General features: G+C 36.3%; 1 protein-coding gene across 13 annotated transcripts in view; it reads left to right on the top strand.

The window, feature by feature from the left end:
- Positions 1-18020, top strand: part of FRY (FRY microtubule binding protein) — a 219843-nt gene that overhangs the window by 190004 nt on the left and 11819 nt on the right. For 11 of the 13 annotated variants that reach the window (XM_086881617.1, XM_086881613.1, XM_086881621.1 and 8 more), the window contains 7 exons: positions 5655-5855; positions 6357-6518; positions 9910-10073; positions 10923-11112; positions 15282-15431; positions 15997-16095; positions 16553-16636. In XM_086881617.1, coding sequence (XP_086737743.1) covers positions 5655-5855; positions 6357-6518; positions 9910-10073; positions 10923-11112; positions 15282-15431; positions 15997-16095; positions 16553-16636 — 1050 coding nt within the window. Of the gene's footprint in view, positions 1-2038; positions 2164-5654; positions 5856-6356; positions 6519-9887; positions 10074-10922; positions 11113-15281; positions 15432-15996; positions 16096-16552; positions 16637-18020 lie in introns of those variants that run through there. The other 2 variants (XR_015284705.1, XM_086881622.1) reach the window with 2 other exon arrangements.

Genomic DNA, 18020 nt, shown 5'->3' with positions numbered 1-18020 from the left:
TATACTCCTTCTGCTAAACACTTCTCTTCTTGCAATATAAAACTTTAACTGTGTAACTATAAATGTACTTTTAAGTTTAGATTATTTATGAACTTCACTTAGTGTTTATTTCAGTAGCGTAACAGTAAAAGGACTACCACACCCTTCCTTTCTGAATCTACTTTAGGAAACGCTGCAAAACTGGTAGTGGAAAATAAAGCCTCTGTTCTAGTACCTTTTTGGTGAATCTACTTTTAAGTCAACTAATTTTAAATACAATTTATAGATTTATAAATTGTTAAGAAAATATATATATTTGCTGATTAAAAATGTATAAAATGAAATTGTTCCAAATCTGTTGGTTCATAAGGAACCCTCTGAAACATTAATTCAGGCCTTCAGGCTGCTTTTATTCCTGTAACTGCCAATGAAATCACTTAGAGATGTACCTTCCACTCTGCTGAAGTGTCTGTGATTTCATCATTTCATGCAGGAGCTAAACAGAATCCTGAGCAGCCAGATCAAGTCTTGACAGGTGAAGCCTGTCAGCTCACCTTGAGCTGAAACTGCTGAAGGGAAAAATTTGAAGAACTGATAAATTTTTAAGGACTACACCCTTTAATCTTGCTAATATCAAACTTGGGGTATTTCTTTCTATTTGATCAGGAAAGACCAAATATTAATATCCGTTGCCAAACATGTCTCACAATTTTGTTGATGTTTAACAGTTCAGAAATTGTTACTTCTTTTAAAATACCTCATATGTTCAGCAAACCTCAAGTTTAATAACTTGTCATAATCTGGACTTGTTTTTAACATGAATTCTCTCAGTCATCATTCTGACTGAGAAGAACATGTGTACAGGAAGAAATACTAATTTTTCTACCTATTTGTAGTAAAATAATTTTAAGGTAATTGTTCAGTAACAGTCAGGTGTGAACTCATGTACATCTGAATTTTTCCTTACAATGAACAGAAAGGATGAAGGAATAGGGAAAAAAAATGTCACAAAGTCCTTATGTTTCCAAGTCAGGAAATTCTGTATCAAAATTAGTAATCTTGGCTCACAGCTGCCAGTGGCTTCGCTAATGGAAAAAAACAAAAAAAGCCAAACTGAAAGGGTACTTGGCAGCAATGGTTGTAAATACATTAGACAAATATTGAAGGAGCTTCAAGGTTCCAAACAAGGATGAATGATAAAATAATAATGCCAGGATGTTTGGCAAAAATACACTGGCTGCAGTAATTTCTGTGTCTTAAATGCTTTCAAGATATTACAAGGATGTAGGACTACAGTTTTGACTGAAGATCACTTGATAATTTCTTGTCCACTGAAGTTCAGGAATTTGTTCTTTTTCTTCACCAGTTAAAACCATATAGAGAATATATATAATTGTGAAGAACAATTCCTTTTAAAATGTGTTTTCTTTCATGGACTGTGACTCTGCAAAGATTTTTTTATACATGTGGCCAACTTCAAGATTGAGGCCTACATTAATTGATATCCTAATAGTCCTAAGTTGGTCATGAAAAAGATACCAAGCTTCTCTATTCTATGCGAAGTAAAATTAGAAATGTTGAGTTTCATTTAGTGGTTTTTAAATTGCTGTGGATTGCGTTCCAAAGTTTAGTTCAGGATAAACTTACTGTTGTTTTAAAATAAATTCAGACCTGGTGTAAAAGGCTACTACTCTAATGACTAAGTAGAAACCATAACGTTTACATCATATCTAAGTGCAGTATATTCATAAAAATGAAAACCACAGTGTTAGAAAACTAAATCTAGCAGGAGCAGCATCAGTCCTTCAAAAAAGTGTATATGATTTTAACAGGCCAGTGACACTTGGGTCATCCCCAGACCACAAGATATACTTGTTTGAAAATTCCTAAAGATGTGAAAGCAAGAAATAGTTATTTTCTGCCTTAAAAGGTAGAGTTGAAGTTCCGTGATATTATTTGTTAAAATTGTAGGCAAATGTTTGTCTATGATGTCTTTAATGCAGTGATTTTACATAGATTCTTTCTATTTGTTTTTCTGTCTGTTATATCTGCTACCCAGGAACTTCAGGTAAGAATGCTACTTGAACTCAGATGTGCCAGCATATGTTATGCCTTCTTGCAAATTTATATTGTAGAATAACATCATAGTTTTGCTGTTGCCTTCCCCCTTCAGTGTGTGCGTAGGTGAGTGTGTGTGTGTGTGTGTGCTTGCATTTCTGACTGGTGCTTCAGTTTTTGTCTTGTATTAGAAATATTTTTGAGGTCTTTCTCAAAAATTCTGCTTCATTTTAAGTTTGTTTTTGACATGTTCAACAGTCTTCACAAATTTTAAAATATCTTAATTCTAGTATCAGCGTTTTTCAAACTGAGCCCTTTCTCCTTGTGATATCTTTGTGCTTGATTGATGTGCAGAAACTTCATTATTTAAAGAGTTTGGGCCATTTGTTTGTAGGGGAAAATTATACATAATTTCTACTTTTTCTGTTGAGGAATATTGTCTTCTGTTAGCATCTTGCTAAACAGATGTCTGAAACTGTTTGAGACAGTTTACATTATTGCTATCAAACTGAATTTAATTGAATACATTAATTTCTACTGCCTAATTTAATACAGCTGTATGGTCCTACCAATTTTTCTGGACTCATTTGCCCTGTGAGGAAAACTGAAAAGACACAGCAGTCATTGCCAGTTTGGGACCTAAATTTTAAATTTATCAATGTATAGAGAAAATTGAAATGGTAGATAATTTAATGAGCTGTACAGATAATGCAGAAATCAGCAACCACAGAATTTTGCATATCTGTTTCTGATAGTTTGTATATCTGTTATTATGCAAACACAACCCCCAGAAATCATTGTCTCAAAATTCCTGTGCTGTAAGAGATAGATCCATATGGAAACAGTGCCTTACTATGTAGTTCCACAATACTTCTGCCTATACCCTACAATATTTGGGTGTTTCCATTAACTTTGCCTACTTTGTCAACACAGTAAGAAGGAAAACTTGTGTGAAAGAGGTTTTGCATGATTCTTACTGCCTCTGTGGAGGAGCATTACTGCTCTCCCCCACATAGGGGGGAAAGTTTCTCCTTTCTCCATGGCAGTTGTGAAGTTTGAAGTAGCTGCAAGGGCACATCTGCTCCTTTACCAGAGGGTGGTGACTGTAGGAAGTTCTGTGTGGTACCTGCTCATAGTTGGCCAGACACACTTATAACGTGACTGAATTGAATTGAATTGAATTCCTCTGAATTGATCTTTATCAGTGGTGATTTTTCAGATGGGAGAGGGCTTTGCTCCTGCTGTACATAAAAATGAACAGCCTCACAGATATATCTCTGCTCTTTCTTGTTAACTGTGAAAGAAAAATTGCTAAATGCACTACAAAAACAACAACTGCATAATCATGTGCTGACCTCTTGTTTAAATTCAGTGTGGTTCAGGGTGCCCCTGTAGCAAGCCTAGGCTAATCCATATGCTGTGGGTATTTGAGTTACAGTGTTTCATCTCTTTTACCCTTTTCCTTCACTTTTAATTCACTACCCCAACTAACTGCATGCTCTGGAAATGTCCCTTTTATTTTCCTTCTTTTTGCTGGCTTCCTTCTTTAAGGCATTGCAGAATAAAACTGCAACAGGAAATATTTCCCACAGACATGGGCTGCTGAATTTACTGATGGCTTTGCTAGGCATCATGAGGATAAGGGTGTGGTGACAGTGATCTTTGCTTGCTTGCTTATTTATGTCATCTTGTCATTTGTTAGTTCAGTAATTGATGTGTTTTTGGAGGATGTCTCATTTCTGCATGTGTCCTCCAGCCTTTGAGGGGGAGAATGGACAACCAAATAATTTGCTAAAATAAATAGCTTGGAACTGAACAGTCATTTTGATGATTTAAAGAGGCCTGACTTCTTAAGTTAGATGTGTTCTGTTCTCTTTCCACACAAAACTACCATATGGTACCAGTCTCAGGATGAAAACACAGGGTTCTTCCAATAATGTGTCAGTCTCCATAAAAATTTCATCTTAATTTTCTCTTCATTATAGTGCATTCCTTAGTTTTAAATGTTCTTGTGAATTGCAAGGGTTTTCTTTTTCCTTAAAAATATTTTTTTCTATGTTTATCATATTTGTACATGGAATGGTGAGCTTAATGTCATAAAAATGAACTTTCCCTCCTATTCAAATTCCACAGTCTATTGCATTAAGTGGTGATGCAAAATAAGATCAATTTGTGCAAGTTAGTTGATTGTTAAGGAGGTAAGATTGCAATTTAATTCATTGCACTTTATGCAGTTTGATCCCCATTCAGTAAATGTCTGAGTAGTCCCAAAAGGGCATCACTCAAGTGTTTAAAATCACAGCCCTGCTTAAGGGACCTTTCTGAACTGAGCCTGCTTTCTCAATGACTGCACGTAATTTTGATCTGAATCAATCCAGGAAAGAATCATAATCAGTTACTTGATAATAATATTATTTTTAGGCAGAACTATATTTTTTTTCCAATTAATATTTAAAATATCACTGTTAGTTTGAATTTCACCAATTGACTTGCTTGTTTCAGAGCTTTGCAACTTACAGAGTCTTGTTCAAAACAGGCGGCCCTAAACCCTCAAAGGAAACATTTTTCTCTATAAATTTCCTTCCCATGTTTGATGCAGGATTGAGGGCTTTCATCGAAATAAAGTACCCAAAACTGCAACTGAATACTTCTGGTGAGACCTTTCTAGCTGTAAGACCCCTTTTGCCTCTGGAGGTCCATGGCAGGAGCAGTTGTAGATGAGGTCCTGCATTTGCCAGAGAGGAAAAAGGGAACTAGAGATTATTGCAAACAGGGAAAAGGCATACAGTCCACTGGAAAATATATAAAGTAAATAAATGGAAAAAGGGTGGAAAACTAATTGTCATTTTTATACACGAAAGAAATCAAGTGATCTTTTTATCAGTTCACCAGCCTAACAAATGGTTGCACGATTTGCTTAATGCATTCAGCTTTATGTAACTGTGTGTGGGATCGGAACTGAAAGTCTGATAAATATAAAATGTTTGGTCCATTTGACTGTATCCTTTTTAAAATGTGATCTCACAGGCAATGCTGATCAGGCTATTCCCAAAATATAGTTTCAAACAATTCAAGTAGATTAAAAAATAAGCAATATGGGCCTAGAATAAAAATTTACAAGGTGTGCTACTTAAGGTGTTACATTTTTTGTGTAAAGCAAGGGTTTGTTCAAATCTACTCACCATTATGGTTATGTATATAAAGCAAAGAATCTAAAATCTTTAACATAAGTTTTGCAATTGAACCATTGGTATGAACTGTGCTTCTAATACTTTTAATACTTTTTTTAAAAAAAATCTTTTTAAATTGCTTTTAAACTTTTCCTTTGCGTGTCACTGCTCTACTGGTATTGAGGAGTGTGTATATATGGACTTACAAAAACAAATTCTTAAATTAGCAAGTGCATGAAAAATATCTAATACTGAAAAGACTGAGTGTTCATTTAACTGCCATTTCCATGCTTCTGCTCTTATCTCCAGGTGAAAAAGCAAGATAATGCTTATTTCAAGATTTTACTATACTTTTACATAAAAAATATTTCTGGAGCTAACTTTGATCACATGTTAGCAATATGATTAGTTTTATATCAAGCAAGCTGACCCTCTGTTTGATTTCAGGGTGAGAGCATGGACAACTTCAACTGGGGAGTGCGCAGACGGTCCCTGGACAGCCTGGACAAGTGTGACATGCAGCTGATGGAAGAGAACCAGCTCTCAGGGAGCACACCCAGCCTGAACAAAATGAACCATGAGGACTCAGATGAGTCCTCAGAGGAGGAGGACCTGACCACCAGCCAAATCTTGGAGAATTCAGATCTAGTAAGTTGCAAACTCGAAATTTAGGAAAAGATAGGGTGATGGGTTTAAATAAGCTGGACATTTAGTTTCCTCTGCCCAGGTACAATCTATTGAGCTGAAATTAGTCGGTGCATTTTCCCTTATTTGCCAAGAGAAACAGGAATTTTAATGCAAAGTTTGAAACACAGGAATCATCAGGTCTTATTATTTGCCTTTTTTTGCTATAGGACAATTTTTGACAATTGGCCAATGGTAAATCTTTCTGATGTATTTAATGCTTAAGGAAATAGAACAACACTCCAGGTTGGTAAACGGTGTCAGATTTTCATTGTTCACTTCTAGGATGCTTTTTAATAAAATTTTTATGACAGAAATATTCAAAGGGCTGTGTCTATATGCAAACTAAGAGAGCCACTGTCACTGCACTTTAAGACACTGTCTGCTTTGCATGTTTATGAAAGCAGCATATGGTAGGGTAGCTGTATACTCAGTTCTTTTGTGCTTTCATTGTTTTTTAAACAGATTATAAATCTTTCCCCATCTGAGGATGCAAATCATATTGACTCACTTTCCACATCATGTGACACAACCTCAGCAGACCCTCATCATTTTAACATGGGAACATCCAGCTTTGATGTGTCTTTGCCTGGTATGAATAATCTCCAGGTGTCTGAAGGGCCCAAGGTGAATGCATTTTTTTCTTTCTTTTCTAACTGGACTGTATTTTATGTTACAATTTTTTTTTGCTTACACTTTCATAAAGGGCTTAATCTGTGAAATCAAGTATATTCTGGCTTCCTCTGTCTAATGGCATAGTACAATACATTCATGCACTACTGCACTTTCATACCATTTCCTTTCTACTTATACTTCCTTCAGGAAAAGATTTCATTTACTGTTTCTTAAATATGTTGCACTACATATGCACTAAAATACTACAAGCTCATCAGAAGACAAGTTCATGAGCTGGCTACAAGTTACAACTCCAAGGCAATATTCTTTTGTTCTTCATGCTGAATTAAAGAATGATATACCAGCTCATGTGGTGGGTGTATGCCTGTATTCTCTGAAATATTTTTGTATGTGGGGCCCTATTGTACAGTTGTGTGCCCTGGATTCAGTATTTGCCTTTTGGCAGACACGCAGAAATTTTAAATTCATGACCACAGTATTAAACCATCCTGGGGGTGGGGAAGCAGGATTTGCAAGGATACAACAACCATGTTCAGCACAGGGTATTTCAGAGAACTGTGTCAGAAAATGAAGACAGAGCAAGGTTTGTAAATCATTATCAATACGGGGATGGTTTCTTTAATTTTCTGTTTGACAGTACTTGCTTATGGGAGATGAGGTGAACCTACTTTCAGTGTCTCTCCAGAAATATAATCTGGTTTTGGGGGCTGTGTATGAATTAGTGCCTTGATGATACTGTTGGCTTCTGTCAGTAAAGCTTCTCTGTCATATCTAAATTGTGTGACTTCTGCAGAAAGGGCAGTGCATGAGACTGGGGCAGAGGAAGAATATATGTATCTTCGGTAATTGTTGGCTTTCTTCTTGCCCTTGCCCCCTCCAAATACAGCCACACTAAACATTGATACTGCTAGCACTGCATGTTTCAGAAGTAATGGAAACTTCTACTGAAGAGGTCATAGAAAAGGAGGTTGGAATTGTGCTGAATATTGAACAAATTGTTTGTGTCAGAAACGGCTGCAGTAGGAAGAAAGGATGGGAGGAGGGAAGAGTTTCTAAGCATAGGAAAGGAAGGGAACCTCTCCAAACAGTGGCTGTGGAGAAGGTAAACTCATTATCATTTGTCAAAACAACTGTTGGTAGGCAAGTAACCACATAACAACCATAAACATCAGAAGCTGGCAGAATTTCAGCTCAGGAAGCAGCAGTCAGAAGAGACACGTCTGCAGGTGGTAACTGCAGCTGATCTCATGCATCCAGCTGCAGTAGCTATTGGTGTGTTAGGAGTTCAATGTATGTCTGTGGGTTTGGAATCTTTACTGTTATAATCTCTTTAATTCCTCCTTTGCCAATATTCATCAAAAATGAAAAGTTTTGGAACAAGTTAGTAAGTGAAGAATGTAAAATCAGAGCAGTTTCTTTTGAAATTGACAGGCAAATTTATCTAGTCCTGGTACAGGTTTGATATTGGAGTAAAATATAGCCCAGGTTACAACTGTTTCAAAGATGACTGAATTGGTAAGCACAGACTCCCTTATTGGTGGTTTTTTTTGCCTCGAAGATATTTTCTTCTAGTGTGCATACTTATGTATTTTTACTCAAATAATTTGGAGTCAATGTAAAGAAGAAACTATCCAGTTTTTATCAGAAAACTTGAAATAATTTAATAAATAATATAAATAAATAATTTTTACTTAATTTCCTAACACAAAATCTGAGCTTTTTACTGTTTGTGTTTTCCTCTGAATTCTTTTCAGAGAGCTGATGAGGTATCATCAATGCAAAGGAATTTTTTTTTACTTCTTTAATGATTTACAGAATGTTTAGTTGTTGCATCATAAGCAAAACCAAAAATATCTCAACCTTTAAATAGATAAAGCAATTGAGAGAAACAGATTGATTATGTAGCCTCTTCATAGATATTTCAGTGCCAAAATCTAGATATTATTGTTAACAGCACTAAATTAAATCTTTCTGTTAAAGATAGTGGGGTAATTCTTTGAGGGTTACAAAAATTCAGATGATGCTATATTATGTATTTTTCAAGTTACCTAAACTCACATATTTCTGGAAGTGTACTACAATCCTCTATGAATACCCAAACTTCACTTTTCTTTTTTGCTTTTGGGGCATCATATTAGACTTCAGTGGGTGGGAGGTGTTTGCTTCCTTTTCCTTCCTCCTTTGCTCCATCCCATCAAAATGTGTTTTCCTCCTACAAACTCTGTCACTGCAGTGAAGAAACTGCAATGGTTCTTTCAAGCTAATATTTAATATTTGAAAGTGGTTACTGCTAATTACTTCTTGAATAAGCATGAAACATTTACACTTTTTACCGGGTTCTTTGGTTCCTATTCTGACAATTCAGCCATATAGTTTGCATTTCTCTTTTAAAGATGGTTTAGGCTCTGATTCATTTCATTCACCCTTAACTCAGGAATACTCCTATCTCTTTTGCTTCAAAAACAAGCAAACCAAAAGATTATTTTACTTAATTTCTGATCCTGTCCCCTCTGTTACAAGTCTTGTTTAATTTTTACAAATACAAATCCCCATAATTCATCTGTAGGATCCAAGCAGACTTGATAAACTGCAGAGGGACACTTTTCTCATTTAATTCCACTTGCCACAGATTTTCCTCCCTATTAATTCCCAGCACATGTATGTACATGCACATGGGCATATGTGCACAAAAAAAGAGCAACCCACTGCAGTCATCCCTACAGGAGCTGCTTTGGGTGCTCTGGATGAGGCAGACAAAAGCCAGAAGATTAAAGCTGAAACAAAACTTGTTCAGACCAAAAATGCAAGAGAAATTGGAACGTTTAGAACAGAAATCATGTGCTTTAGGTGCTGATAGATGAAAAAGGAAGGAAATTAAGCATAATCCTTTTAATGGCCTGTAAGAGTGCTTGGATTCCTCGTGACTGTAAATGACGTGTTAAAATTAATTCCCAGTTCTAAACATGCATGTAGTCTTCCAGACAGTGATTGTTTTCAATATATTCTGGGAGGCTTTAGTACAGTCTTGGACACTGTAAAGTGTTAAGTGAAAAGGACAGACTGACAGTAACAAGAACCCTATTGTTTTTCTTGAGAAATTACTTCCTCACTATGTTGCCACATGCATTGGAATCTGAAATTCTTTGCTAGACAAGTTGAAAAAATGCCTTAAAAATAATATTTATCCAAGACAGAAAGTTCAGCAAATACAGTATTTTTGAAGAAGTGTATGCTGATTCATGTCATTTATAACCTGTGGCTTTGTATCTGTGCAGTTTAACATGTTGTCAGGTTGGTTTTTTTCATTAAATGCTTTCTATTTATTAGAGGAATTAACTTACTAACTTGCTGTTTTCTAAGACATCATCATTCACTCCCCTAGGCTGAAGCTGTACCTGAAGAACAAGATGTAGCAGTCCATGAGGATGACCTTTCAGGGTCTACAAATGAACTCCCAGGAGCATTTGAATGCAGTGATAGCCTTAGTCTGGATATGACAGAAACTGAAGAGAAAGCTGACAGGCTGGAGCAATTTGCTCTTACTAGGTACTTTGATGCACTATTATTCACACAAGTTCTTTTACAATGTAAAACAAAAGGATAACAAGGTGGTAGTTAATGGAATGGATGTTTTAGCCACAGGAGTTACAAAATTCTCATGAGTTTGGAGCAATGAGAAGACAATCCCTCATTACCTGCATAATTATCACACAACTGGGGGGAAAAAAAAATAAAAACAAAACCAAGCTTTTCATTCTAGGAAAAAAAGATACAATATTTATGTATATCTATGCAGCTAGGTCTTATGTATATAATATGTGTAATTCAAGTAAAAAGAAGGATTTGTAAAGATTTGCAGTAATGGAGATATTACTTAGGTACCTGTTCAACAGATCAAGTGTGTATTCATCCTTCTGATTTCTCATGAAAGAAAACCTCAGTATTGTTAAAAATCCCAGCTATATGCTCCTAAAGCTGCTTGTGAGTGTGGCAGGACCCCAGTATATGTAATAAAAAGGCTTTAACATTTTTTTACGTGCCATCCAGAGCTCTTTCAGGTTTTGGATGCTGAGTTAGATGGCAGCCTGGGGAGGGCAAGAGAGGGAGAGCTTTATTCTCCTGTGAAGTTTCAGCCTTCATACGCAAAATAATGGTACAAGAAAACCATGGGATGAGGATAGATGATAATGGCCTGAAGACAGGGATTCTGATTTGGAGATTTTTGTCATTGTAACCAACATCCTTTCAACCTTCAAAAGTAATTTGAAAATTCATGAATATTTTTCAGAAGATGCTGTAATTGCTCCTGTGATTTTATCTCTCTGTTATAGCATATTTTATCTGCCACCTACTTGGTATTCTCCTTTCATCACATTTTTCTGTTTTGTCCTTCAGTTTTGGAGATGTTGATCGAAATGCCTCCCCTCCTCCCTCACCATTTTTCTCCGCCATCCTTGCTGCATTTCAGCCAGCAGCATGTGATGATGCAGAAGAAGCCTGGCGCAGTCATATCAACCAGCTCATGTGCGACTCTGACGGTTCCTGTGCAGTTTATACATTTCATGTGTTCTCTTCCCTGTTTAAGGTGAGAAAATAAGTTTAAGATGCAAAATCATAATTTTTGTGTTGTGGCAATTAGTATTTCTTGATAGCAGCCCCAGTAATGAACTGCTAGATACATAACCCTTGTCATTTTGCTTACTGCAGAATTGCTGAACTACGTTTTCATGCAGCACTGTCTTCTGTGACCAGTTTTGTCATGAAAATACTAAGTATCTCATACTTGCAGGTTTGGAGGTCATGTTGCAAAATATGGATCCACTTTAAAGAGTGTTTTCTTCAGTACTTTACAAACAGACTGCAGGAACAGTGACTGCAAGAGACAAGGAAATGACATTTTTAATCTCAAACTATTGTTAATCTGTTCTTTTATCACAAACTCTTGGAATCTGAGCATGTGCATGTAAATGTCAGCATAATTAAATGGTTTGTACCTACTCGTCTGAATTGAAATACCCAGCTGCCATCATGTAACATAAATTCCAGAGATTGAGTCTGAAGACTAGAAATACATTTATCCTTTCTAAAACTGTATGCTTGCAAAGATAAGAATCTTGCAAAAAGATAAGAAAAGAAAGAGTCAAATGTACAAGCTGTTCTAAGGAATGATTGTCTAGTTTTACCTGGAATTAGTTCTAAAGCCTTTTTTAATTGTTTCTCCTGCAGCTGCAGGACATTTAGCATGCTCCAGCAGTGAAAGCAATAGCCAGGTAACATTCTGCAGAGTTTAAGTGCCTGTGATCTCAGAGAACACAACAAGGGGTACCCTGCTAATAAATTCACAGTTTCAAGGAATTTTCATACATCTAAGAGTAATGTGGTATGAAAGAAGTATCCTATAGTAAGAATCTCTTCTTCATCATGTTTTCTTTGTGCTCCACTGGAGTTGAATGTCTTATCTACCTGCACATTGTCCTCCTTTAAACATTTTGCCACTGTAAATATGGGTTTCTTATAGGCATTCTTTTAAACACTGATAAATAACCATTTGGAAGGAACAAAACCCCAGTGCTGATTGAGTGTTAATCCTGTGTTTATTCATGATGTCAGCTTTTCTGTCTTAACCTCAGTCCTAGAGGTTAATAGCCCTGTCTGAATGTTTAGAGACTTATTTGTCCTTGATCCTCCTCTTTGAAGAGGTGAAAAGGAACTGGTGCCACACTTCTGAAGACTAAATAAATAATACAGTGCAATGAAAGACCTAAACATTTCTTGTAAAGTACCTGTTTAACTCCAAATCCTAGTATCCACACACTTCATTTCCTGTTGTACCTGCCCTATGTTCGGAAGATACCCTCCTCATTTTCTTCAGCTGATATTGGAGAAGAAGGAAAAAGGTGTTAATAATATCAACAAGTTACAATTTTTAGCTGGAGTCACTGCCATATTTTTAGTTTAGAAAAATAATTTTGTTCTTCTTTCAGTGTTAAAACATTGAAGTATTATTTTCTCTCATTTTTTTCATAAGATCCCAGCTTGTCTGGAATTGTATTTTGTTTGCACTATGAAACTTTACTACTCATCCACCAACTTTGACTTTTGACCTTCATAAACAGGAAATTTCAGAAACAAGTCCTGTATGTGCTAAGCTTGCAATGCAGAATACTGCCAAAATACTTGACTGGGAAACAAAATCCTTGATTAGAGAAGCTTGTCAACTAAATACTTGGTGAAGTGAAAGAAGTGCATTTTCCAAGGCACGTACATTTCAGTCCTGTATATAAAATTAATGGTATCTTGGATGATTGCCCATAACACATTGAACTTATTTTAAATTCCTGAAATTATTGAAGTACTTTTCTTGTAAATGAGTCAGAGGTCAGAGATCTCTGGATTATCTTTACTGCTGCCTCTTTCTATTCCCTCAAATTAAATGTCTTTCAGCAGACCAGACAACTGCAAGACAAGTAGATTTCAGATCTAGCAAGTACCTTCCACAATCAAGCCCTTTTGTTATGTACAGTCCTCTTCCCAGGAGAGGAAAGGTTAAGGTCAAGAAGAGAACCTTCTGAGAGTATTTTTTTATTATTTACATGGACAAAAAGCACAGTGACTATATGCAGGTGTATATTTATTCATAATATGCTGACAGCTGGCATCACTGTTCACAGTAATCCCATTTCATAAAATATATACTGCATTCAGACCTTGCTTGATAGATTTCAGCCCCTGCACCCAGAAGGACATAGCTGAGATGACAATTTATTATAGAACTGTTAGTCCATGTAATCACAAAATAAATATATTTACTGAAATATTATACATAGATAGCAAAGTACAGTCTCTCACTGTTTCACACTTAATAATTTAAAACACTCTTCAAGGCCATTATCATCTTAGCTGTAAATTGATTGTTGCTTTTATGAATATCTGCAAAGGAAAGGAGTAGAGGAAGAGTATCTGTTACTTTTTCTGTAATCTGTCTCATTCACAGCCTCAGATTTACAAACTCAATTATTGAGCCCCAGGAGGGCTTTGCAGCAACTAAACAGGTTGCCCAAAGCCTTGAGGAAGATCTGAGCTTGGAGATTTTGAGACTCAGCTAGTTAAAACCACACCTGACACAATCTGGGGTCAGCAAAAGTCCCACTTGGAGTTGAAGGTTGCGTCAGGTGTTCTCCAGAGGTCATTTTCAACCAATGTCTTTTGGATTCTCTTTCATCATCTGTCATTTTAAATTTCCTTCCACTTCTTTGCTCTCAGCTCAGTCTTTTCTGTTGGTTAAGATCAAATCCCTTTGCTTTGCTGGGAATGTTATCAGCAGCAGTTTCACAAAGACTTAGCTGAATCTTTCTTTCCAGAAGACCTCACAGTAGTAAATCTCCAGTTGTCACCAAGCCCTGTGATTCAGATGATTCTGCTAGTTGCTTATAAAAATGATCATTTATCTGGTTTGGTGGTAATTAGTGATAGTCCCTTGCCTCTAACAGGCTCAGTGCAGCAGAGAATCTTTACCATGTGCTGAGTGAGGTGTGTAGCACTTTGTTTCTGTATTGAAGGTGGTGGGAGCAGTAAGACCAGTATCAGTCTGCCTCTGTCTGTGCTCAGATGGGCAGTTGAGATGCTTTTGAGAGAGATTCACAAATAAGTAGTTCTGAAATTTATTGGTACAGGAATTCTGACCATTTTATAAATCACTGATAGTGTATAGCCTATGTACAGTGTGAGGGTCTATTTAGCATTTAAAGAAAATCATTCAATCCAACAGCTTCCATGTCTGAATTCAACAACTCAACTTCCATGCACCAATGCAGGAGCAGTAACAGGCTACTTCTATCATTCAGACTGGCATTTAGGAAATGCTTCTCTCCAGTGAGGCATATGTATGGTTCAGGTCCTAACCTACATTCCTCAGAGAAATGCCATTGGTAACTTGGAATGGATCATGTAAAAATGTTGCATACATTTATTTTTTAAAATAGTCTCATGTTGTTCCTAACTGCTGAGCACTAGGCCTTAGAGAGATATATATGGGCAGTGAAAACTGATGGGTATGTATCAAAATCATTGTTTCAGTTAGTGCAAGTTTAATATATTATGTTTATTCATTATTCACTGTATATATAAGTAACTGAAAAGCACTAGAATGTTTCTGGAAGACTAGACTGGTTTAGGACTCAAAACATTAAAAAAAATCTGCTGAGAAGAATAATTCCTGGATGCAGTGCAGTATTTCTGGAATCTTCCCAAGCAGCAGTAAAGTTTTAGTAAGAAGGTTCTTTACAGAGGGGAAAACAAAAGGTTTTTTTCTGATTTTTCCATGCTACTGTTTGGCATTCGTATGTCCATTATATTATGTGATTAGCCACTTGACAGGAATATTAAGAAAACAATGCCCGGAATGGGCAGAAAAAGTAATGTGCTGATCAACTCTGTTAACCCTGTAGAGATAAGAAAAAAGAAGCTACCTGTGGCTAAAAAGCTTATAAAGATTGATTCATCTTTACAGGAAAGAATGTGTTTCAGTAGTAGGTTATGATGAACTCTAATTAGTTTCACAGCTACCTAGCTGCACACTGCCTCCAGCATAATAACTTTTATTCAGTATCCAAGAGCAGACATTCAGTTCTCCACAGGGAGATGGCCTCTTTTGCACTTCATTATACAAAGAAAAATGACCATGCCATTTGTTTACAAAGGAAGGAAGCTCATACTTGAGTAAAATAATGTAATAAACTGTATTTTGCTTTCCAGAATATTCAGAAAAGATTCTGCTTCCTAACCTGTGATGCAGCTAGTTACTTGGGAGACAACTTGAGAGGAATAGGCTCCAAGTTTGTGAGGTCTTCTCAGATGTTAACATCATGTTCTGAATGTCCCACCCTCTTTGTAGATGCAGAAACAGTGAGTATATTCCTTTCAACAGATATGTACTTCATTGCAGCGTGTTATTTTACTGGCTGTTTCATTTTTGAGCAACTCCTGAACAGATATGTCAAAAAGGAATTCTCCTCCTATCTCTTACTTTTTGTCTCCTGCTTAGAACTGTATTTCCATTCATTTCCTGTATTATTTTATTAGGTAAGTAGTGACATATGGGCAGTATAAAATCACAGACTGATAGTTATAATGTGTTGAGCCTGTGTGCCAAACCCCAATATAAAACAGATACCTACTGGACTGGTTAAGCTTTGTGTACTGTTTCATTTTGGAGAAGTCCTCTGCTAAGTCATTAAACACAGAACACAATTTCAGTTCCATGTGTATCATAGGTGCAACTTTTGCTGTTGACTTTTCAATACAGTGCCCTAGTTGTGTAGATTTTTCCACAAATGTAAATATTTTTCAGTATGAATATAAATCTATAGTAAATCTAAGTATTCTTTTGCAATATCTTTCCTATACTGTATACCAGTATTTGCATTCTTTCATAGTGACATTTACAGACCCTTTGATTTCATTTCTCCAGCTGCTCTCTTGTGGCCTTCTTGAAAAGCTGAAGTTCAGTGTTCTAGAGCTGCAGGAGTACCTGGACACATACAACAATAGGAAAGAGGCAACACTCTCGGTATGCTGAATTATGCTCTTGGTCTTGTCTGTATACTTAGGCTATGTCAGGAAACTGCACATCCATTCAGATCTGTTTAAACTAACATTCAGTAGAAAAACCTGTTTCAGATACTGGATTCATTGAATGTTTTTTCCTGAACATATGAACCATAACCAAAAAGTATCTATTTTATCCCTTAATATTAGAAACAATAGCATCTTTAATATCCCTGATCTCTCTCCTATTTATTCGTTAATTAATTTTCATAGTTCATGTAATTGAAATATTAACAGAAATCAGGACTACACATTTTAAATTACAGTCAAAGCAAATTGCCATAGCTTATGGTAATAAAAAATGCAATTGCAAAGTTTTATTTACATGATGTGCTGTGAAAACTAAAATACTGCTTATCTTCCTTTGAATCAAACCATAAATCTTATTCATATTTTCTTTAATTTCTTTCTGACAACAGTGGCTTGCAAACTGTAAAGCAACATTTGCTGGGGGCTCACGAGATGGAGTTATTACCTGCCAGCCAGGGGACTCTGAAGAGAAGGTAATGAACGGCCAGTATTATTTCTCTCCCATAAAGTGACACATGTGTGATATATTTTGTTCTTGAACCCACAAGAACCCTGCTCTACTTCCTCCTTGATTCTCTGCTGGGCTTGGGCATAATCCAGTTTTCACACTTTAGGTTTGAAGCTATTGTTGTTGCCTCAGTACTGGCCACAGGAAATGGGAAGTATTCACAGGAGGTACTTCTGCTGTCCTACTCTAGACAAAGAAGCAGAGCTGACCCTAACCCTGTGCTTTCCCTTTCAGAAAGACGTTGCAGCAGCAGTTTTCCACAGTGTCTCTGAAAATCATTCCTGCTGTACTCTCCTTCCATGTTACTCCCATTTTATCTTTGGCTGTTACAATTTCCATCTTCCCAACAGCAAAAATTGCCTGGTTGAAGTACACTTAGATCAGTAATTACAAAGCAATGACTGTAAAAGGGCCAGCAAAATTATTTATTCTGTAGACAAGTATTTAAAGCTAAGGCAAAATATCTCTTTATTAATTTTTAACAAAGAATTCGTACACACATGTACATGTATATTTATTTCTTTGTTTATGTTTTTTGATTCCAGTTAAGGAATCTTATTTTCAGGTATCAATACCATCAGTAGTTAATACTGTTATTTGATATACCAAGTATAGGAAACAGATGATACCTTGGAGATTTATAATGAGTTAGGGAATGTTATTTTGTTGGGATGTTTCCTTTTGGGAGAAAGACAGTGGAGGGATGGGAAAAAGAGGGTGCTGGACAGAAATAGCCAAAACTGGGAAGCAAGGAAACAACACATAGAAAAAAGTGACTTTTCCTCTTCCCACGTATTTTAACTTATAAAAGATAATTGTGACATATTCAGAACACAGACTTGCCTGTTGCAACTATTTTTTTCAAATACCTTGTTTTATTCTTATAATGGTTTCAGTTTGTCTGTCTTTTTCTCCAAGTCACTTTATTTTCTTCTGTCTTTGTCTTAACTTCTCTTTCCCATCTCTATGTATTTTTCTTCTTGTCTTTGAATTCCCTTGATTTTTGGTTTTTTTATGCCATTTTCCAAGAATCCCAAATCCTTGCCACCACTGCATTTTGGCTTCCTTGACCTTATTAGCAAATCTGATTTTCTAATAAATCCTCTGGCTGCAATCACAGGCGGTGGGAAAATTGTTCAATCTTCCCCCACCTAGCACTGGCACCAGCAACAGTTAAGTGCTTTCCAACACATTTAAATGAGACACTGTCTCTTCTTTAATTGTGATGCTGTGCAAGGAAGTTACAAATGAGCTATTCTCAAGTCTAAAAAAAAGAGACATGGAATACATATCACTGCCTCTCTTGTAAATGGCACTATTGGGATGTGCATGGGCATTTCGTTCCCTCT

This window comes from Cyanistes caeruleus, chromosome 3, assembly GCF_971803275.1.
Source record: "Cyanistes caeruleus chromosome 3, bCyaCae1.hap1.1, whole genome shotgun sequence".
NCBI lineage: Eukaryota > Metazoa > Chordata > Aves > Passeriformes > Paridae > Cyanistes > Cyanistes caeruleus.
This window is presented reverse-complemented; position numbering and strand designations above follow the sequence as displayed.